This window comes from Mauremys mutica, chromosome 2, assembly GCF_020497125.1.
Source record: "Mauremys mutica isolate MM-2020 ecotype Southern chromosome 2, ASM2049712v1, whole genome shotgun sequence".
Lineage (NCBI taxonomy): Eukaryota > Metazoa > Chordata > Testudines > Geoemydidae > Mauremys > Mauremys mutica.
Window position 1 is genome coordinate 2,403,743 of NC_059073.1, and position 24,395 is coordinate 2,428,137.

A 24,395-nucleotide genomic window follows, 5' to 3' on the forward strand; every position below is an offset into this window, starting at 1 on the left:
CGTGACGTGTGGGGTTCAGACCCGCCCTTTCAATTCCGGACGGGAATGGGTGCACTGCCGGCGTCGCCGTTGCCTGGTGACGGTTGGGGGCGGCTGCTGTTACGGGCGGAGGCCGAGCGCTCATGTGGGCGACCCCGGGACAGCAGGTCGGGGCCTGCGGCGCTGGCAGGGTAGGTCAGACGCGGGGAAGCGGGAGGTCGGTCGGTCGGTAGGGAGTCAGTGCCGGGGGGAAGGACCATGGGCACGTCGGTATTTGCCTCCCTAGGCCTGAGCGGAAAGCCCGTTGGCACCACTGCTTTAACTATAAGGACTTCTCGGGTTGGCGGTCACTGATGTCAGCAGTTGTTTAGGATGGATGAGGTTGTACCTGATTTCTCTGCAGTTTTTCTAAGGACGTCGTTCTGGGATCTTGCCTGGGAGCTGTGGGCGCTACTGTAGTAAAAGGATGGGTAAAGTTAAGATACTTTGGGAGCCTTAATTACACTTCTGTGTTGTCAAATGTTTAAATTTAGCCTTAATTCTGAATTTTCTGGGTATTTTTTAGAAGTAAAACATTCTTGTAATTTTTTAAACCTCTACATTACTGATATGTACTCTTATTCTCCACTACACTTCGGGAATTTTTTCAGATGAAAATTCCCTTAGGTTCTAAACCAGTTTGAAAATGTTTTTGACGAGCGTTAGGGGACAGGGACCAAAATAGCTGACAAAAATGCTGAGGTTTCTTAGCACCAGAATGAACTTCTCCTTCCCCTCACATCCATGCCACAAGTGGGCATGATACTGCAGACACACTCAAGTAATCCTATTGAATTTATTGGGGCTACTCACATGCATTGGCGTTTGCAGGACCAAAGGAGTTGCTGTCTCTTGGCTGATGCAAAACTGAGCTCATTAGTGCTTTAAAGTTAATAAGAAACCTGCTGGCCTTTATTCTGTTTCAGGGAAATGAGTGACAGGAAAGCAGCAGGAAAAGCTGCAGCTCAGAAAGGTTCCAAACCAGCTTCACTGGTGAAGAAATCAGGAACGGCATCTAGAAAACCAGGTAGAGTTGTGGTGGGGGAATCCTGGTTCTGTGTCTGTTGCTGTTGTCTTTCAGCCTGCTGCATCATCATCAGTTTGGGAGTTACAGGTAGGGAGTGTGGTTTCTTTCCATTTAGGTACGGTGCTACCCCATGCAGCAGATGTGGCCAACAATGGAACAGTCATCATGACCTGTGGTGGATGTGCTTTGTTTTCCTACATGCCGGAAAACAGCAAAGATTTCTTATATAGGAATTGTAAGTTGGTGGCCTTGCTGGCGGAGAAGATATATGATCTGGAATCACCAGTATCAATGCTGCATACTAACTGAGATGGCAAAGACTTATTGGACAACAAGATTTAGGAATTGTTTCCACCAATTGTTTCTACTGGGGAAGGATTGGTGAAGAAGGAACATAAAAGTGTAGAAACTAAAGATGATTGGCAATTTGCAAACAACAAAGGAAAGAGAAACAGGAGGTATTCAACTCTTCTAGAAGTATTGTATTGCAATACTCAATGAGGCAACTACAGAAGAAATAGAACAAAGTTACAGGGGGTAGCTGCTTGCTTCTTACTGTCAAGGATGTCCAAGAGGTTTTTAACTGTTCTAAAATGACAACCATCATCAGTGATTCCATATTAAGAAGAATGGACAGAGAATTCACCAGGATGATGTGTAGCTTCCCTGGAACAAAGACATGAAATATAACTGTAAAATTGGATGGGGATCTGAAGTTGGTTGGCAAGTCTCCTGGTGATGATACACATTGGAATACATGATGGACAGTATCACATGGAAGTACAAAGATTATTGAAAACTTCAGAGATGTCAACCTTTGGTACTTTTATGGCCCCCATTACTGTAGTATCTGAGCACCTCACAGTCATTAATGTATTTATCCTTATAACACTCCTGGGAGGTAAAGAAATGCTTTTATCCCCATTTCACAGGTGGGGAACTGAGTGGTTAAGTGATGTGCCCGAGGTCACACAGGATATCGTTGGTGGAGCAGGGATTTGAATACACATCTCCTAAGCTAGTGCTGTAACCGCTGGACCAAAGACTCGTTTCTCTTGGATGTGATGTGAAGAAGAAAAATTCCAAGTCATCTCTCAGAGATCCTTCCATTCCCATAAATGAGGGACGGCAGAAGGCAGAAATTAGTGGAGGTGCACCATTATCTATGTGGGTGATATGAAACTGAAGGTTTCAGTTGTGTGGAACGTTGAGTCACATTCCAGTGGGAGAAGGGCCTGAACAAATAGGACCGCCAGCAACGCAGAAGTAGGTGGGCTAATCTCTGTTGAAGACCAGTTGGAACAGATAGGAGTGTGTTAAACTAGGAATTCCAGGAGAAGATGCTAAGAAGGCAGTTGCACTACAAATGCTTAAAATATCACTCAAGCTCAAGGTATTGTGAATATATTGAGATGAAGTGGCAAAGAATGTGAAGGGGGGGAAAAATTCAGTTGCTTTTATACAAATGCTAGGAGTCTGGGTAATAAGGAAGAAAAATTGTAATTTAAAACTGTCTCATAGATTTTAAGGCCAAAAAGGACCACTGTGATCATCTAGTCTGACCTCCTGTATAACTCAGGCCATAGGACTTAATTGAAATACTTCCTGTTTGAACAATAGTATATCTTTATAGAAAAATAGTCAATTTGATTTAAAAATTGTGATTGATGGAGAATCTACCACAACCCTTGGTAAGATGTTCCAATAGTTAATTACCTTCACTGTTTTTTAAAAACAGTCTGAATTTCTAGTCTGAATTTGTCTACCTTCAACTTCTAATCGTTGAATCTTTCTATACCTTAGTCTACTAGACTGATGAGCCCATTATCAAATTTTTGTTTTCCATGTAGGTACTTACAGTTTGTGATCATGTCACTCCTTAACCTTCTCTTTTGTTAAGCTAAATAAATTGAGCTCCTGATACCTATGACTATAAAGTGTGTTTTCCAAACTTCTTATCAATCTCCTGGCTCTTCTTTGAACCCTCTCCAATTTATCAACTTCTTGAAACAATTATGGATATCAGAACTAGACACAATATTCCAGTTGTGATTGCACCAGTCCCAAATACAATGGTAATATAGACTCCCTACTCAAGTTTTCACTGGGAATTCAAGCATTGCAGTAGTCCTTTTGGCCACAGCTGTACGCTGGAAGTTCATGTACAGCTGATTGTCCATCCTCACCCCCAGATCTTTTTTAGAGTCACAGATTCCCCGGCTAGAGTCCCCCATTCTGTACGAATGGTCTACATTCTTTTTATAACTTAACATTTGACTGTTTTGAAACATGTATTGTTTTCCTGTGCCCAGTTCACCAAGCAATACAGATCCCTCTCTATTAGTAACCTGTCCCCTTCATCATTTAACACTAAATAATGTGTCCTGGTGTAATGAGCACTGCCATACTTCATTTTTCTTTTTGTCATTTTTTTTCTCAAAATGGCTTGAACATAAGAATGTCCATAGAGCAGGGTTTCTCAAACAGGGGACGCCGTTTGTGTAGGGAAAGCCCCTGGCTGGCTGGGCCGGTTCATTTACCTGCCCCGTCTGCAGGTCCAGCCGATCGCGGCTCCCAGTGGGCGCGGTTCGCTGCTCCGGGCCAACGGGAGCTGCTGGAAGAGGTGTGGGCTGAGGGACGTACTGGGAGCTTCTGTAATATGCACAAGGGGGCTCAATTAAGCTCAGCAATGAGATTGCACAGGCAACCTTAATTCTTTTATGTCCTACCTTTTGAGCAGTTGACTTCGCAACTTTAATGTTCTTTTAGCATAGTATATGGGGTGGTTTTTTTGTGAATGTAATTATATATGCACTGTGCTAAGTGTTTTATATTATAGAAGGCAGGTTGAAGAAGTGAACTTTGCACGGTGGTGAGGCTTGTGGTAGTTTTTATTTCCTATGGAAGTTTGTTCAGCAGTCTTGGACCAGCTCCAGCCTCCTGCACAGGCAAGTTTACCCGTGCTGTAGACAGTTCCATTGTGCTGAAGGAGTGGATCTGTTGACTGGTGTCCCTAGCCTCTGTTTGTCAGAAGCTGGGAATGGGCAGCAGGGGATGGATCACTTGATGATTCCCTGTTCTGTTCATTCCCTCTGAAGCACCTGGCATTGGCCACTGTTGGAAGACAGGATACTGGGCTAGATGGACCTTTGGTCTATTCTAGTACGTCTGTTCTTATAACTGCTGTCCTCAACCTGGAGTTTTAGGCATTCTTCTAGGTATCCTTGGGTCAAACCATTGAAGGTAAGTACTGAGACCTTAAACTTCATTTATTGTTCTATGGGAAGATAGCGTATTGAGTGGAAGACAGGTCTGATGTGCTCACGATAGCCTGTGTTGCTGTGATAGGCATCTTCATTCTGTACTAGTTGAAGTTTCCTGAGGGCTTACATCTTCATTTTCAGGTGGATCACATTGCTGTAGGCCAGCTGCAAAAAAACTGAAATTTGTACAACTGAGCCCAGATCATCATCTTCCAGGATGGGACACTATCCTCTGGTCAGACATAGATGATAGAACATATTACCTTCTAAATATTAGAGAGAGCAGGAGGACCCAGAGGCGGATTTGTAAATGGGCTTCTTTATTGCGGTACTTGTTCCCCTCGACTCAATTGTTGAGTAAGCACTGAATTAGTTACAGCAGGCTCCTTTTATCTAAGTTAATATGTAAATATCTACATTTACTACAACACCCCTCAAACCCTCACTGAGTAACAGAAACGCCCATATAATGAATATTAATAGCTATATACTGAATATAATTATTCCCGCCCCGATTACTGTTTACAGCATTAGCATATTCTACAGATAACTTTTACTTTGAAAATACATTTCTTTACAATAATTGCAGATACAAATTTCCTTAATCAGCAGTTTGCAGGGGAGGGAGGAAGGGGCCATGACCCCGAGCTCGTTTGTGTAGCTGGGAAAGAAAGGGAGAGGGAGATAACACTGCTTTACCCAAAAAGTATTCTTTTAGATCCCCATATTCCTTATGCAGCTGCGAGCTTATCAATTCTTAGCAAGCAGAAGGGAACTTTGTGGCAGGATGACACTTTATCAAGCAAAGAAATAGTGCATGCCTGTGCCTACTCCCTGATACCATGCCAGCACATCGTTGGTTTCCCAGGTCTCTACTTAACCCTTACATATCCCAGCACTCCCCCACTCTCTTCAAAGAAGGGCCCAGGCGCCCCTCTTTCCCGCACACTGGATGGCAGGGCACTCGGGCTGGAGGCCCTGGCTCCAGTTAGCCCGATACCTTGGTCCACCAGTCATGCTACGGGGAGAGAGAGAAGGCAGGTCATAACAAGGGTAAGCTGCTGAGTTTACAAGTATGGCTTTCAGGGAGAGCCTGGGACAGCACATAATTTTAAGCACCTCATGAATGCAATTAATATGAATAACACCCCTACAACATGAGTAGTATGACCAGGAAGTGAATGAGTGTCCATTAGGCCTGTCCAAAGGGCACAGGCTATATCAATCTAAGTACAATCAGCAGGCAGTTCCGTAGCTAGTTGGGTGGAAGGTATTTTTTCCTCGAAGGGCCTGGGCTTCCAAGACCTGAGTCCAGCATCCGGTCCACCACCAGAAACACTGCTTCTCCTCCTTTAATATGGTTAAAATCCTGTAACACCATTTTGGAGTGTATATTTTAAATGTGTCCAGTTGTTGGCAGTTGCAGTGAGCTGACCCTACAGTGTTCATGTGCTCTTGTCCATATCATGAGTCCATTGAATATTTACAGAGAAACGGGGTATTGTCCAAACCAGCTCAACCACTTGATATAGAATTGGGTAATGCACTGGTTCAGTTGTCCACAGCAATGAGTTTCATAGATCCATTTATGCACCAAAGTCCGGATGGCAGCATGTAGATGTGTGTAATTGTGCCAGATGCTGGTGCACTTGTACTCTCAAGTGTTATATTCCAGAATTGTGCACACTCCCAGCAGCACACTCCATACCCCATATACATTACATTTAATTGTCCACGCCTGGCACAGGCCATTGGGTCTGCTTCTTTATGGCCATTGGGGAGGGGCACATTTAAATATTTTATTTTTTTTGGACAAACAATTACTTAACTGAATTATTGTCCATTTTACACCATTTTATTCTCCCTATCTATCCCCCAGTGGTCCTCCATTTCTTATGATTCCCATAGGGCTCATGGGGACCACCTTAGTTGCTATCTTATTCCAAGGTACCACTGCAACTATTACCCAGGTGCTAGCCCCCTAGTTCAGCATTTTGCATTCCTATACACATCTTTTCCCCCCAGATTCTATACACCCAACCCTGTGGTTCCTACTGTCCATAGATCCCTTTTGCAGTGACAATTCCATGTGTATTCCCTCACCCACTAATTAAATTGTTGCTTCAACCCTTCTATGTATGTGCTGCAGTTGGGGTGTACCTGGTCCACCCACCATTCTTTGGGGTGTACCACCCATCCATGTAATGGACTGAAAGGACACATTGACGAGCTCTGGTTGCACGTGTTCCCACAGTGGTTTCCACATGCTCATCCATAAGGAATTATTTTCAGCTCCAGGCTGCGGCCAGCTTAAATCAGGATCCTTCCAGCATGGCATCTATATTAGCTGTAGGATTAAATTCTGCAAAGTGGTTAAATTGTCATATTTCCAGCGTTCCAGGGGAGACTTTATGCCCAGTCTGGTTTGTACATAACTGCAAGCTTAGGGATTGTCCTCTATGGAGGTACCATTATGATTTCACATGGTAACACCACACCCCAACTGTGGAACCCCATAACCCAAACATCCCAAGAGACCAGAGGGTTATATGTTTTTGGGGCCCTCTGTGACAAACCACATGTCCAGATGACTGTGCTTCCCACTGTCATTCATTATGGTATATTTTAAGGAATACCATGCAATATATACACTGCTGTATATCAGAGCTTAGTGTCAGAAAGGAATTCAGGAGCACTCCTAAACTGTGGTCTGAATTGACCAGCTATAGTTGTGTATCTTCAACCAATGGATACTGCACATTGATTGCATGCTCTTCAAAGAGCTTTTTTCTGCCAGTCAACATAATCTCTGTCTTGCCTGGGTTCAGCTTCTACCAGCTGCTCTTGTCCAAGCAGTGGGCTAGCTTAGTGCCAGCGATGATGCTGTATGTGTTGAAGCTTGGTAAAGGAGTCTGTTATCTACATATTGTGGGCACTTGAGTCAATGCCATCTCACCAGTTTTCCCAGTAGCAGTATGCAGATGTTGAATAGGACCTAAGAGACAATTGATAATTTTGGGACTTCACAAATGAGGGGTCTGAGACAATGTTCCCTCTAATTTTTTCCATCCATGTGCGGAATGAATTTTATGTGCAGCACCAATATCAAGGAAATGTGCGGATGTGCGTCACTAGTATAAAAAAAAACCCTAGATATAATATATACTTTTTAAAAGTTCAGAGGTATGGAAGAAGAAGAAAGAATATTAAAACAAGGGTTAATTAACAAGGTGCACTGCTTAAGATGTTTGTTTAATATGAAATCAAATAAAAAGAAAATTAACACTGCCCTTGGAGTACATGTATTTTATAATCCTTTCTAACAAGTCAAGCTAGTAAACACACCAAAATGTGACATACTGAAAACAGCTATATAAATAAAACAAAGTCATGGCCATTAAGTGAAAGCATAAAAAATATGCACCAGAGGGTGAATTCAATAACCTAATCCTATCATAGACCATTACATCTTCAGGGAAAGCTGCTCTCGAAAAATGAAGCATCTGTCAAAACACTAGCATGCTACGGACTTGTGCAGTTCACAGAACTATCCCTCTTGCATGCATATTATCTGCACACATAGCTCAGCTTTAAGATGCTAAACAAATCTATGAGTCAACTGGAAATAGTGATGCTCTCCTTGCAAATATTAATACAATATTTTCTGATATTGGAAAGGAGGGTAAAAGGCATTCACTCAGGCTTATACAATTTCTATGGGATGTCAACTCTTAAGCTGATTAATACTTCACACACATAGAACAGTAAAAATAACTAATAAAGCAACACAGACAGCAAACAAAACCACAAACAAATAAGTGACAACACTGAAAATATGAAGGGAAGTAAAACATCAAGTGGTTGGTGATGGGTATTTTAAATGAGTGTTTAGGACTCATGCTGTGTTAGTGCAACAGAACCCTGTAGAAACAGGCAAAGTTAAAGTTCTCCTGGTTTCATATTGTGTGTGTCACCAACTCAAAAACTCAGAGTAGGCTCATTACGTTTTTACAAGTCCCTTAAGTAAACAGATCACATTAACACATGGTTTCGGAGCTTGCAAATAAGGTCTTCATCCTACAAAACACCTAGTACCAAACCTAGTGCTTGCTACTTATGAGTCAATGGGAATACTCTGAAGAGCCAGAACTATACCAGATAGCAAAGATATGGCCTTAATGGTTTGCAATACCTCTCCCCAAACAAATTCTAAAACTTAATGGAAATCACTTGTCTGGATTGCAGACAAGTGATTTCCATTAAGTTTTAGAATTTGTTTGGGGAGAGAGCTGGACAAGAGTTTGGCCCTAACTCCTGCACAATAAAGTGCTGGAAATCCTTGGAAACATTTGAAAGCTGTGCTGTGCCCCTGGACACTGGTGAACACCAGTGAAAATCAAGTACTCCTATTAGCCCTGGGAGACACCCACCATCCCTTAAATGACCAGGTAGTATCAGTGGCTGGGAGGGACCTCCCTAACCTTTAAGTGGTCTGTGGCAAAAAACCAAAAAAACTAGAACCACATAAATACAACACCACCTTCTTCCACCATCAGCTGCTAAAATCCTCTACTCCTTCTTGAAGATCTAGCCCCAATAAGCCATGTGTTTGTCACCTTCAGACTTGATTACTGTCATTGTACTTGGGGCTAAACATTCGAGCAACAGAGTCACCAGCTTGCTTAGAATATAACTGCCAGCCACTGTGAGCTTAACTACTTTGGTTTCAGTTGGCTCCCAGAGGCATCTCCCCGGCCACCGCAGCCCAGCCGGGGCTGGGAGAGAGGAGGCATGTTTCTCCCCAGCTCGGGGAAGGGGCCAGCTGAGTTCACCAGCCACTACATTCCCTTCATGCCTCAAACTCCCCCCCGTCACCCCACTGCTCCCCCCCACTACCCCTATTCCCCCACACCACCAGCTTACATGTGCATCCTCTCCAGGGTCCAGGCACCTAATTAGTGGAGCCACGCTTGTGCAGTTCCACTAATTAGGTGCACAGCCCTTGCTGCCTGCTTATGCAGCCGCCCAGGTGCACACCTTAGAGGGAACACAGGTCTAATAGTGGAGGTGCAGTTTCCCACTATTGTCCTTTGGGTGCATCCTGCCAGGGAGGATTCAAACCATTTTAGCATATTTCCCTGGATTCCTACCATCTCCCTCAGGCGGAATAGCAGTAGCTCATGACTGACAGTGTTGTTTGCTGAAGAGAGGCCCAGGAGTATGAGAATGAATGTCTGCCTTCCATCAACTTCAAGAGATCATTCATCAGCATCACCAATGATGTTCTGTGTTCTGGCCTGGTCATTGACTTTAGTGGGATTTGTGGGCACTCAGCACTTCTGGAAGTTTTACCAATTTAGGAGCTTTTCTTTAGGTATCAGGTAGCCTGTGGTAAATAAAATGGCTAAAGGTTTTTGGGTTTTTTTCTTCCCCTTTCCCAGCATTAGGCCAGCAAGCTGAGAGGAAAGGCACAACTAAGGAAGAGAGCAGCTCCAAGCTCCCAAGGAAATCCAGCAATAAGCAGAATGAGCCAGCCCTAATACACAGCCCGCATATAGGTAGGTGCTATATAGAGTTGTACTGGGAGTGCTCGATCATAATGGGTAACAGGCCATGTCTATATATAAAGGTGCACTGGTTTAACTAAAGGTGTGATTTTTAACCCAATGTAAAACCCTGTGGGGACACTCAATACACTTGTGATCACTTACACCTTGCATCCGAAGAAGTGGGTATTCATCCACGAAAGCTCATGCTGCAAAACGTCTGTTAGTCTATAAGGTGCCACAGGATTCTTTGCTGCTTTTACAGAACCAGACTAACACGGCTACCCCTCTGATACTTTACACCTTGACAATCACTAATTTCTAATTCAGTGATCAATTAATCTTGATTGGTTAGAAAGAGGTATAATCTAGAATTACCTTGAGTTGATAATAGGTTGACAGTAGTGATGTTATGTTGGGGGTCTATTTTAGACGACCAAATCAGGAAGAGGAAGTGGATGAGTCATTCTACAAGCAGGTAACAAGATTAGTAAACACACATGAGCTAGTATTAATGGGAGATTTTAACTTTCGTGATATCTGTTGGAAGACTATTACAGCAAAACATATGTCCTGCAAATTCTTAGCGTGTGTGGGGGACAACTTTCTGATTCAGAAAGTTGAGGAAACAACTAGAGGGTCATCCATTTTGGATCTGGTTTAGACCAACAGGAATGAATAGTTGAGAACATGAAGGTAGTCAGGAACTTTGGAGGAAGTGACCATGATCTGATAAAATTCAAGATCCTATGGAAAGGAGAACATGAGAACAGCAAAACTAGGACACCAAACTTCAGAAAAGCAGATTTCAACTGAGTCAGAGAAATAATAGGCAAGATCCCATGGAAAGACCAGTTAAGAAGAAAAGGAGTTGAAGGGGGCTGGCAGTTCCTTAAAAGATGTAATCCTGGAGGCTCAACATCAAACTATTCTGATGCAGAATGAAGAAGAGCCACAGAAGGTCAATGTGGCTGCACAACGAGATTTTTAGCTATATAAAAACTAAGGCTGTCAAATGATTAAAAAAATTAATCCTCTCTCCTTTTGTTAATAAACTTGTTTTACTTTTAATCTAAACTAGGGCTGTCAAGCAATTAAAAAAATTAATTGCAATTAATGGCGCTGTTAAATAATAGAATACCATTTATTTAAATACTTTTGGCTGTTTTCTACATTTTCAAATATATTGATTTCTATTACAACAGAGAATACAAAGTGTGCAGTATCAGAGGGGTAGCCGTGTTAGTCTGGATCTGTAAAAGCAGCAAAGAATCCTGTGGCAGACTAACAGACGTTTTGGAGCATGAGCTTTCGTGGGTGACTACCCACTTCGTCGGATGCATGTAGTGGATCCGACGAAGTGGGTATTCACCCACGAAAGCTCATGCTCCAAAACGTCTGTTAGTCTATAAGGTGCCACAGGACTCTTTGCTGCTTTTAAAGTGTACAGTGCTCACTTTATATTTATTTTTTATTACAAGTATTTGCACTGTAAAAAAAACAAAAGAAATAATATTTTTAATTCACCTAATACAAGTACTGTGTTGCAATCTCTTTATCATGAAAGTTGAATTTACAAATGTAGAATTATGTGGGGAAAAAAACTGCATTCAAAAATAAAACAATGTAAAACTTTAGAGCCTGCAAGTGCACTCAGTCCTACTTCTTGTTCAGTCAATTGCTCAGACAAACAAGTTTGTTTACACTTGCAGGAGATAATGCTGCCCGCTTCTTGTTTACAATGTCACTTGAAAGTGAGAACAGACATTCTCATGGCACTGTTTTAGCCGGCTTCGCAAGATATGTGCCAGATGTGCTAAAGATTCATATGTTCTTTCATGCTTCAGCCACCATTCCCGGAGACATGTGTCCATGCTGATAACTGGTTCTGCTCAATAACCAGCCAAAGTAATGCAGACCGACACATGTTCATTTTCATTATCTGAGTCAGATGCCATCAGCAGAAGATTGATTTTCTTTTTTGGTAGTTTGGGTTCTGTAGTTTCTGCATCAGAGTGTTGCTCTTTTAAGACTTCTGAAAGCATGCTCCACACCTCGTGCCTCTCAGATTTTGGAAGGCACTTCAGATCCTTAAATCTTGGATTGAGTACTGTAACTATCTTTAGAAGTCTCACATTGGTACCCTCTTTGCATTTTGTCAAATCTGCAGTGAAATGAACAACATGTGCTGGGTCATTGTCCAAGGCTGCTATAACGTGAAATATATGGCAGAATGTGGGTAAAACAGAGCAGAGGACATACAGTTCTCCCCCAAGGAGTTCAGTTACAAATTTAATTAACGCATTATTTTTTTAACGAGTGTTGTGAGCATGTAAACATGTCCTTTAGAATGGTGGCCGAAGCATAGATTCATAGATTTTAGGACTGGAAGGGACCTCGAGAGGCCATAGAGTCCAGTCCCCTGCCCTAATGGCAGGACCAAATACTGTCTAGACCATCCCGGATAGACATTTATGTAACCTACTCTTAAATATCTCCAGAGATGGAGATTCCACAACCTCCCTAGGCAATTTATTCCAGTGTTTAACCACCCTGACAGTTAGGAACTTTTTCCTAATGTCCAACCTAAACCTCCCTTGCTGCAGTTTAAGCCCATTGTTTCTTGTTCTATCCTTAGAGGCTAAGATGAACAAGTTGTATGACACCCTTTTAGATCCCTGAAAACTGCTATCATGTCCCCTCTCAGTCTTCTCTTTTCCAAACTAAACAAACCCAGTTGTTTCAGCCTTCCTTCATAGGTCATGTTCTCAAGACCTTTAATCATTCTTCTTGCTCTTCTCTGGACCCTCTCCAATTTCTCCACATCTTTCTTGAAATGCGGTACCCAGAACTGGACACAATACTCCAGTTGAGGCCTAACCAGTGCAGAGTAGAGTGGAAGAATGACTTCTCATGTCTTGCTCACAATACACCTGTTAATGCATCCCAGAATCATGTTTGCTTTTTTGCAACAGCATCACACTGTTGACTTATATTTAGCTTGTGGTCCACTATAACCCTAGATCCCTTTCTGCTGTACTCCTTCCTAGACAGTCTCTTCCCATTCTGTATGCGTGAAATTGATTGTTCCTTCCTAAGTGGAGCACTTTGCATTTGTCTTTGTTAAACTTCATCCTGTTTAACTCAGACCATTTCTCCAATTTGTCCAGATCATTTTGAATTATGACCCTATCCTCCAAAGCAGTTGCAATCCCTCCCAGTTTGGTATCATCTGCAAACTTAATAAGCGTACCTTCTATGCCAATATCTAAGTCGTTGATGAAAATATTGAACAGAGCCGGTCCCAAAACAGACCCCTGTGGAATCCCACTTGTTATACCTTTCCAGCAGGATTGGGAACCATTAATAACTACTCTCTGAGTACGGTTATCCAGCCAGTTATGCACCCACCTTACAGTAGCCCCATCTAAGTTGTATTTGCCTAGTTTATTGATAAGAATATCATGCAAGACCGTATCAAATGCCTTACTAAAGCCTAGGTATACCACATCCACCGCTTCTCCCTTATCCACAAGACTCGTTACCCTATCAAAGAAAGCTATCAGATTTGTGTGACGTGATTTGTTCTTTACTGGCTATTCCCTATCACCTTACCACCTTCCAAGTGTTTGCAGATGATTTCCTTAATTACTTGCTCCATTATCTTCCCTGGCACAGAAGTTAAACTAACTGGTCTGTAGTTTCCTGGGTTGTTTCTATTTCCCTTTTTATAGATGGGCACTATATTTGCCCTTGTCCAGTCTTCTGGAATCTCTCCTGTCTCCCATGATTTTCCAAAGATAATAGCTAGAGGCTCAGATACCTCCTCTATTAGCTCCTTGAGTATTCTAGGATGCATTTCATCAGGCCCTGGTGACTTGCAGGCATCTAACTTTTCTAAGTAATTTTTAACTTGTTCTTTTTTTATTTTATCTTCTAAACCTACCCCTTCCCATTAGCATTCACTATGTTAGGCATTCCTTCAGACTTCTCGGTGAAGACCGAAACAAAGAAGTCATTAAGCATCTCTGCCATTTCCAAGTTTCCTGTTACTGTTTCTCCCTCCTCACTGAGCAGTGGGCCTACCCTGTCCTTGGTCTTCCTCTTGCTTCTAATATATTGATAAAAAGTATTCTTGTTTCCCTTTATTCCTATAGCTAGTTTGAGCTCATTTTGTGCCTTTGCCTTTCTAATCTTGCCCCTGCATTCCTGTGTTGTTTGCCTATATTCATCCTTTGTAATCTGACCTAGTTTCCATTTTTTTATATGCCTCCTTTTTATTTTTTAGATCATGCAAGATCTCGTGGTTAAGCCAAGGTGGTCTTTTGCCACATTTTCTATCTTTCCTACCCAGCGGAATAGCTTGCTTTTGGGCCCTTAATAGTGTCCCTTTGAAAAACTGCCAACTCTCCTCAGTTGTTTTTCCCCATAGTTTTGATTCCCATGGGACCTTACCTATCAGCTCTCTGAGCTTACCAAAATCTGCCTTCCTGAAATCCATTGTCTCTATTTTGCTGTACTCCCTTCTACCCTTCCTTAGAATTGTGAACTCTATGATTTCATGATCACTTTCACCCAAGCTATCTTCTACTTTCAAATTCTCAATGAGTTCCTCCCTATTTGTTAAAATCAAGTCTAGAACAGCTTCCCCCCAGTAGCTTTTTCAGCCTTCTGAAATAAAAAGTTGTCTGCAATGCAGTCCAAGACCTTATTGGATGGTCTGTGCCCTGCTGTGTTATGTACCCAGCATATATCTGGATAGTTGAAGTCTCCCATCACCACTAAATCTTGGGCTTTGGATGATTTTGTTAGTTGTTTAAAAAAAGCCTCATCCACCTCTTCCACCTGGTTAGGTGGCCTGTAGTAGACTCCTAGCATGATATCACCCTTGTTTTTTACCCCTTTTAGCCTAACCCAGAGACTCTCAACACTTCTGTCTCCTATGTCCATCTCCACCTCAATCCAAGTGTGTACATTTTTAATATATAAGGCAACACCTCCTCCCTTTTCCCCCTGTCTATCCTTCCTGTGCAAGCTGTATCCATCCACACCAACATTCCAATCATGTGTATTATCCCACCAAGTTTCGGTGATGCCAACAATGTCATAGTCTATAGAGTGCCACAGGACTCTTTGCTGCTTTTACAGATCCAGACTAACACGGCTACCCTTCTGATACTTAACAATGTCATAGTTGTATTTATTTATTAGCACTTCCAGTTCTTCCTGCTTATTAACAATACTTCTCGCATTTGTATATAGGTATCTAAGATACTGATTTGATCTTGCCTCCCAGTTTTGCCCTGACCCTCCTTTCTCTCTGCCATTATGGCCCAGGCTCCCTCCTATTTCTAACCCATCTCCCAGGTCTCCATGTTCCCCACTTACCTGTGGGCTTTGCTCACCTGTCCTCGTTGAACCTAGTTTAAAGCCCTCCTCACTAGGTTAGCCAGTCTGTGTCCAAATAGGGTTTTTCCCCTCCTCAAATGGTGAACGCCATCTCTGCCTAGCAGTCCTTCCTGGAATAGCATCCCGTGGTCAAGGAAGCCAAAGCCCTCCTGGCAACACCATCTTTGCAGCCAGGCATTCACCTCCACGATGCACTTGTCTCTGCCCGGGCCCCTACCTTTAACAGGAAGAATCGAAGAGAATACCACCTGCGCTCCAAACTCCTTCACCCATACTCCCAGAGCCCTGTTTCCTATTTGCAGTGGTGGCAGCAGACCTTCCAGCCTTTGGGGTACAAGGCTTCTCCTCCTCTACTGTAGGAGGTGATTCCTTCTCTCCTATATCAAGAAGAGCATAACGGTTACCTATTACCACAGTGGGAGGGTTCGGGGCAGGGGTGGAGCACTGCCTGCTGCCAGAAGTAACCAGCTGCCAGTGTCCACCCTGAGCCATCTCCTCCTCCACCAGTGGTGTGTCAGTAGTCCTGTGTACTGGGACAGCTACCTCAGCTGTCTCCACATGGACACTGTCCTGGAATTGCTCGTGGATTTGGATGCTCTTCAACCTAGCCACCTCCTCCTGTAGCTCTCCCACCTGCTGCTTGAGAGATTTCACCAGCAGGCACCTTTCACATTGGATGGTCCCCCCAGCCTGGGTATCAGTAAGTGGGAATTGCAAGTCACAATCTCCGCAAAACCACACCAGGATCTGGGCAGAAGCATCCATGCTCAGGCGCTCTGTCTGGCTACAGGCGCAGGTGGAGGAGAAAGGAGCAGTGCTGGCACAGGTTTGTGGGTCTTCCTAACCATCGTAAGCCTCCCTCTGTCAAAGTCCCTCTCAAACTCCCCTGTCTGCAGCCCCCTGTCCGCTTCGCATGAAAGGGCATACAATTGTTTAGCATATTTGGCACATAAATACCGTGCAGTACCAGCTACAAAAGTGCCATGCAAATGTAAACAAACTTGTTTGTCTTAGCGATTGGCTGAACAAGAAGTAGGACTGAGAGGACTTGTAGGCTCTAAAGTTTTACATTGTTTTGTTTTTGAGTGCAGTTATGTAACAAAAAAAAATCTACATTTATAAGTTGCACTTTCACGACAGAGATTGCACTACAGTTCTTGTATGAGGTGAATTGAAAAATACCAATTCTTTTGTTTATCATTTTTACAGCGCAAGTATTTGTAATAAAAAATAATATACACTGATTTCAATTACAAAACAGAATACAATATATATGAAAATGTAGAAAAACATCCAAAATATTTAATACATTTCAATTGGTATTCTATTGTTTAATAGTGCAGTTAAAACTGTGATTAATTTTTTTTAATAAAAAACAAAAGGGATACATCCAGGAAATGGAAGGACTGGCATGCCACCAAGGAGGTAAACATAGGAATAGCGCGAGATTGTAGGGACAAAATTGGGAAAGCCAAGGAAAGAACGAGTTACAGCTGGCAAGGAACGTTAGAGACAACAAAAAGAGGTTCTTCAGATATGTCAGACAAAAAAGAAAGATCAGGGATTGTGCAGGTCTGCCGCTCAATGGAGAAGATGAACTGGTAATGGAAGATGATAGGAAGGCAGAGCTGCTCAATGGCTACTTTGCTTCAGTTTTCTCACAAAAAATAACATGTGACCAGATCACTAGCAAAATTACCATAGACAATAAAGGGGAAGGATGTATATCGGGATAAGTAAATAATATATCAGAGATCTGACCAGTTTGAATGAATTCAAATCAGCAGGGCCAGATGCTATTCACCTGAGGGTACTGAAGGAATTAGCTGAAGAAATCTCAGAGCCACTGGCAATAATATATACAAACTCATGGATAATAGGAGAGAGCCCCTCTCCAGTCTTCCAGGACAATGTAGTGCCCATCTTTAAAAAGGAGGAGCTTGGAATTATAGACCAGTGATCCTGATTTTGATACCTGGGAAGCTACTAGAGCAATGAATAATATACCTGAACTTCAGCAAGGTTTTTGACACAGTCCCACATGACATTCTGATCGGTAAACTGGAGAAATGCAGGCTTGACACAACTCTCATGAAGTGGGTACTGTGACAGGGTAAGGCCAGATGGCTATAGGAGAAGGGGGAGGGATAGCTCAGTGGTTTGAGCATTGGCCTGCTAAACCCAGGGTTGTGAGTTCAATCCTTGAGGGGGCCACTTAGGGATCTAGGGCAAAATCAGTACTTGATCCTGCTAGTGAAGGCAGGGGGCTGGACTCAATGACCCTTTGGGGTCCCTTCTAGGAGATAGGTATATCTCCATTAATTATTTATTAGTGTTAGGCCTTGGCTACACTTGAGAGTTACAGCGCAATAAAGCCACTAACAGCACTGTAACTCACTCCCCATCCACACTGGCAAGGCACATACAGCGCTGTATCTCCGTGGCTACAGCGCTACTTGTACTCCACCTCCCTGAGAGGAATAAAGAGTATAGCGCTGCTGCACTGGGGCGCCAGTGTAAACAGGGAATAACCTTAGTACGCTGTGACTGACTTCCGGAAGCTTCCCATAATCCTTTTAAGTGAAGGTTTCGCTCTTTGTTTTGTTGTGATGCCTCTCTTTGTTTTGTTGTGAACTCCGGGCTCCGGGAGCTGCTTATCAAAAAAACAAACACAGCTATTGTTTGCTGTGAATGAGCAGAGGCAGGGGGGCTCCCTTTGGAACACCCACAGCTAGTGTTTGCTTGAGGAGAGAAACAGCCGGGGCGGGGGTCCGTTTCAGAGCGGCTGCTTATCTGGTCTGTGAGGAAAAAAGGCTGTTTGCTTTCAGTGAGTGATAGAGGGGTGGGGGAGGGAGTCAGAACTTGCAAGGCAGGGTACTGACACAGTGTTGGCTCCAAAAATCCACTCTCTCTCTCCTCCACGCTCCCTGTCACACTCCACCTCACCCCCCATTTTGAAAAGCACATTGCAGCCACTTGAACGCTGGGATAGCTGCCCATAATGCACCGCTCCCAATGCCGCTGCAGATGCTGCAAATGTGGCCACGACAGTGCACTGGCAGCTTAGTGTGGACAGATTGCAGCACTTTCCCTACTCAGCTGTACGAAGACAGGTTTAACTCCCAGTGCTGTACAGCTGCAAGTGTAGCCATACCCTTAGAAGGCAGATATATTAGTTCCAGATTAAGTAGATCCCTTTTCCCTGGGTAAGGTAACAGGGGCAGTTCCAGAATAAGCAGGAACTTGCTGGAACCAATTAAGGCAGGCAGACTAATTAGGACACCTGGAGCTAATTAAGAAGAAACTGCTAGAATCAATTAGGACAGGCTGGCTAATCAGGGCACCTCAGTTTAAAAAGGACCTCAGTTCACTTTGTGGAGTGCATGTGAGGAGCTGGGATCAAGAGGCACTAGGAGCTGAGAGTGAGAAGGCGTATTGCTGGAGGACTGAGGAGTACAAGCATTATCAGACACCAGGAGAAAGGTCCTGTGGTGAGGATAAAGAAGGTGTTGGGAGGAGGCCATGGGGAAGTAGCCCAGGGAGTTGTAGCTGTTGCACAGCTGTTCCAGGAGGCACTCTAGACAGCTACAATCCACAGGGCCCTGGGCTGGAACCTGGAGTAGAGGGCGGGCCTGGGTTCCCCCCAAACCTCCCAACTCCTGATTAGACACAGGAGGAGGTGACTTGGACTGTGGATTCCACCAGAGGGGAAAGTCTCTGGGCTGTTTCCCCAACCCACATGGTGAAGCTCTGAGGCGAGCAAATCTACCAATAAGCGCAGGACCCACCAAGGTAGAGGAGGAACTTTGTCACAGTACATAATTGGTTAAGCAACCGCAAACAGAGGATATTAATGGAACGATGTCAGATTGAAGGGAGGTCTCATGTGGGGTTCCACAGGGATCTGTTTAGGGTCCAGTGTTAACATCTTTATTAATGACCTGGATGTAAGAATAGAAAGCATACTAGAGACATCTAGTTTGCAGATGACACAAAGCTGGGAGAGGGGTTGCCAACACTTTTGGAGGAAAGAGCTAAATTTCAGAGGGGTCTTGATAATCGGAGAACTGGGCTTTAAACAACAAAGACAAATGTAAGGTGTTACTTTTAGGAAAGAAAAACCAAATGCACAAATTCAGAATGGGGGATAACTGACTTGGCGGCAGCAGCGCTGAGAAGGATCTTGGAGTTCTGGTGGATCACAACCTCAAAATGAGTCAGCAATGCGATGCTATTGCAAAAAAAGCAAATGCAATTTTAGGTTGCATTAACAGAGGCATAGCATGCAAGTCAAGGGAGATGATAGTACTGCTCTACGTAGCTCTGGTTAGGTCTTAGCTGAAGTACTGTGGTCAATTTTGGTCACCAATGTATAGAAAGGATGTCAAGAAATTGGAAAGGATCTAGAGGTGAGCGACAAAGATGATCAAAGGGATGGAATGCAGCCATATGAGCAAAGGTTGAAGAAACTGGTTATGTTTAGTTTAGAAAAGAAGAGATTAAGGGGGAACATAATAGCAGTCTTCAATAAAAGATGGAGAAATGTTGTTCTCTCTGGCCACAGAGGGTAGGACAAGAGGCAATGGGTTCAAACTACAGCACAGCAGATTTTGATTAAATCTCAGGAAAAACTTCCTAACTGTAAGAACAGAGGGATAATGGAATGGACTGCCTGGAGGTTTTCAAAAGGAGGCTGGATAGCCAGCTGTCTTGATTGGTTTAGATACAACAAATCCTGCATCTTGATGGGGCTTAGACTAGATGATCCTTGCGGTCTTGTTAACCCTGATTCTGTGAGTCTATGATTCATGCAGGGGAGGCTCTAGGCATTTTGCCACCCCAAGCACGGCAGGCAGGCTGCCTTCGGCGGCTTGCCTGCGGCGGGTCCGCTGGTCCCACGGCTTCGGCGGACCTGCGGGAGGTCCTCCGAAGCCGCGGGACCAGTGGACCCTCCGCAGGCAAGCCACCAAAGGCAGCCTGCCTGCCGCCCTCGCAGCGACCGGCAGAGCGCCCCCCGCAGCTTGCTGCCCCAAGCACGCACTTGGCGTGCTGGGGCCTGGAGCCGCCCCTGGATTCATGAAGACATTAATCAGAGCAGAGCTCCCAGCATTCCCTTCAGTCCTCACTAGATGTCTCACCACTTTTCAACTGATCATTATATTTGGACATGTTTGAAATTAAAGTAGACAAAGCATTAGAAAAACATGAGTGAGAAATACTGCATTGGACTGTGAAAGGATGGACTAGATGGCACCATCTCTAACTTCTGCAGTTCTCTTAGAATTTGCCTTTGTCATGATGTTGTAGCTGCTGGGTGTGTGAGAACTCCAAACGGCTCAAATCAGTCTCTCCTAGCAAAAGGTGCTGTAGGAAGTGGGGTAGGAACACAGGAGGGAGGTGGAAACTCCTAGCCACTTCTGTCCCAGTAGAAGATACTGTAAGGGAGTATGTGGTCTTCGATTATAGCTTGGTGGAAAGGTTTTGTGGCTGTGATTTCCTGTGTGATCTTGTGCAGGTCCCATTAATCTTCTTGTGCTTCCATTTCTCCCTCTGTAAAGTTAAACTAATGCTACTTCCCTACCTCATGGGGCTAGGGTGTGTGAGGATGAATTCCTTAATGTCTGTGAGTTGCCCAAATTGGGACCATAAAGGCAAGAATCCAGAAAGAAAGTTTGGTTGTAACCTGGACTTGCATTTGTTAGTGTTTAGCAGAGAAAGGGCCTCAACATCTACTAAAAATCTTGGGTGCATGTTAATTTAGTCCTGCAGATTTAAAGATGTTAAAGTTTAGTAGATGCTATTTTTTTTCCTCTGGGAAGTTGCTTGAGGCATGTTTGCCTGCCTCTGCCTGCTTGGGCTGAGAGCTGCAAAATTGTTATGTGAGAGAGGAATGCGAGCTTGTGCCAGCCTATGCTCATTTGTGCTGGCCTTGCACAAATTCCGAGGAATGGAGATTGTGATAACCACCACTGCTGCATCAATGAATAAGCAGTTCTGAGCGATTCTTGCTCTCCATGAGCTGAGAACGCAAACTGAGGAGTAGAATGGCCAAGAGGACTCAGTTCCACTGCTCAGGGACTTCCACCAAGGAAGAGTTTGAACTCCAGAGGTCAAAGTTCAAGTCCACTACTATGTTGGGGATTGCTCAGAGCAATGTCAGACAAAACAAATCTGAGGAACTGTCCCAGATTGAGGTGTCATTAGAGGAAGTTTTGGAACAAATTGATAAATTTTACAGTAATAAGTCACCAAGACCAGATGGTATTGACCCAAGATTGATCATAGAATCATAGAATCTCAGGGTTGGAAGGGACCTCAGGAGGTCATCTAGTCCAACCCCCTGCTCAAAGCAGGAACAAACCCAACTAAATCATCCCAGCCAGGGCTTTGTCAAGCCTGACCTTAAAAACCTCTAAGGAAGGAGATTCCACTACCTCCCTAGGTAACCCATTCCAGTTCTTCACCACCCTACTAGTGAAAAAGTTTTTCCTAATATCCAGCCTAAACCTCCCCCTCTGCAACTTGAGACCATTACTCCTTGTTCTGTCATCTGCCACCACTGAGAACAGTCTAGATCCATCCTCTTTGGAACCCCCTTTCAGGTAGTTGAAAGCAGCTATCAAATCCCCCCTCATTCTTCTCTTCTGCAGACTAAACAATCCCAGTTCCCTCAGCCTCTCCTCATAAGTCATGTGCTCCAGCCCCCTAATCATTTTTGTTGCCCTCCGCTGGACTCTCTCCAATTTATCCACATCCTTCTTGTAGTGTGGGGCCCAAAACTGGACACAGTACTCCAAATGAGGCCTCACCAGTGCTGAGTAGAGGGGAATGATCACATCCCTCGATCTGCTGAAAATGCCCCTACTTATACAACCCAAAATGCCATTAGCCTTCTTGGCAACAAGGGCACACTGTTGACTCATATTCAGCTTTTTGTCCACCGTAACCCCTAGGTCCTTTTCTGCAGAACTGCTGCCCAGCCATTCGGTCTCTAGTCTGTAGCAGTGCATGGGATTCTTCCGTTCTAAGTGCAGGACTCTGCACTTGTCCTTATTGAACCTCAGAAGATTTCTTTTGGCCCAGTCCTCTAATTTGTCTAGGTCCCTCTGTATCCTATCCCTACCCTCCAGCGTAGCTACTACTCCTCCCAGTTTAGTGTCATCTGCAAACTTGCTAAGGGTGCAGTCCACACCATCCTCCAGATTGTTAATGAAGATATTGAATAAAACCGGCCCCAGCACCGACCCTTGGGGCACTCCACTTGATACCGGCTGCCAACTAGACATGGAACCATTGATCACTACCCGTTGAGCCCGACCATCTAGCCAGTTTTCTATCCACCTTACCGTCCATTCATCCAGCCCATACTTCTTTAACTTGCTGGCAAGAATACTGTGGGAGACTGTATCAAAAGCTTTGCTAAAGTCCAGAAATAGCACATCCACTGCTTTCCCCTCATCCACAGAGCCGGTTATCTCGTCATAGAAGGCAATTAGGTTAGTCAGGCATGACTTGCCCTTGGTGAATCCATGCTGACTGTTCCTGATCACTTTCCCTTCCTTTAAGTGGTTCAGGATTGATTCCTTGAGGACCTGTTCCATGATTTTTCCAGGGACTGAGGTGAGACTGACTGGCCTGTAGTTCCCTGGATCTTCCTTCTTCCCTTTTTTAAAGATGGGCACTACATTAGCCTTTTTCCAGTCATCCGGGACCTCCCCCAATCGCCATGACTTTTCAAAGATAATGGCCAATGGCTCTGCAATCTCATCGGCCAACTCCTTTAGCACCCTCGGATGCAGCGCATCCGGCCCCATGGACTTGTGCTCGTCCAGCTTTCCTAAATAGCCCCAAACTACTTCTTTCTCCACAGAGAGCTGGTCACCTCCTCCCCATACCGTGCTGCAGAGTGCAGCTGTCTGGGAGCTGACCTTGTCTGTGAAGACAGAGGCAAAAAAAGCATTGAGTACACTAGCTTTCTCCACATCCTCTGTCACTAGGTTCCCTCCCTCATTCAGCAAGGGGCCCACACTTTCCTTGACTTTCTTCCTGTTGCTAACATACCTAAAGAAACCCTTCTTGTTACTCCTAACATCTCCGGCTAGCTGCAACTCCAAGTGTGATTTGGCCTTCCTAATTTCACTCCTGCATGCCTGAACAATACTTTTATACTCCTCCCTGGTTATTTGTCCAATCTTCCACTTCTTGTAAGCTGTTCTTTTGTGTTTAAGACAAGCAAGGATTTCACTGTTAAGCCAAGCTGGTCGCCTGCCATATTTACTTTTCTTCCTACACATCGGGATGGTTTGTTCCTGCAACCTCAATAAAGTTTCTTTGAAATACAGCCAGCTTTCCTCGACTCCTTTCCCCGTCATGTTATTCTCCCAGGGGACCTTGCCCATCAGTTCCCTGAGGGAGTTGAAGTCTGCTTTTCTGAAGTCCAGGGTCTCTGTTCTACTGCTTTCCCTTTTTCCTTGTGTCAGGATCCTGCCATCATGTACCAGCAATGCCCCTCTGTCATGTACATTGGCCAAACCTGACAGTCTCTATTTAAAAGGATAAATGGACACAAATCAGACGTCAGGAATGGTAACATACAAAAGCCAGTAGGAGAACTCTTCAATCTCCCTGGACACTCAATAACATATTGAAAAGTAGCCATCCTGCAACAAAAATCTTCAAAAACAGACTTCAAAGAGAAACTGCAGAGCTACAATTCATTTGCAAACTTAACACCATCAGTTTGAGCTTGAATAGGGACTGGGAGTGGCTGGCTCACTACAAAAGCAATTTTCCCTCTCTCGGTATTGACATCTCATAAATTATTGGGAGTGAAACACATCCACGCATACTGAATTGGCCTTCAACACTGGTTCTCCATTTGTAAGGTATCTCCCTTCTCTTCATGTGCCAATATATATTTGTCTGTATCTGTAATTTTCACTCCATTCATCTGAAGTGGAATTTTTACCCACGAAAGGTTATGCCCAAATAAATCGGTTAGTCTTTAAGGTGCCGCCAGACTCCTCGTTATTTTTATTGACCCAAGAGTTCTGAAGAAACTCATATGTGAAATTGTAGAACTACTAACTGTGATTTGTAAACTATCATTTAAATCAGCTTATGTACAAGATG

At 44.0% G+C, this 24,395-nt stretch overlaps 1 protein-coding gene across 6 annotated transcripts in view; it reads left to right on the forward strand.

Annotated features, from left to right (window-relative positions):
- Positions 1-24,395, forward strand: part of IQANK1 (IQ motif and ankyrin repeat containing 1) — a 231,893-nt gene continuing 207,498 nt past the window's right edge. For 3 of the 6 annotated variants that reach the window (XM_045003407.1, XM_045003402.1, XM_045003406.1), the window contains exons 1-3: positions 3-170; positions 945-1,045; positions 9,750-9,866. In XM_045003407.1, coding sequence (XP_044859342.1) covers positions 46-170; positions 945-1,045; positions 9,750-9,866 — 343 coding nt within the window. In that variant the 5' untranslated portion in view covers positions 3-45. Of the gene's footprint in view, positions 171-944; positions 1,046-9,749; positions 9,867-24,395 lie in introns of all 6 variants that reach the window. The other 3 variants (XM_045003404.1, XM_045003405.1, XM_045003403.1) reach the window with 2 other exon arrangements.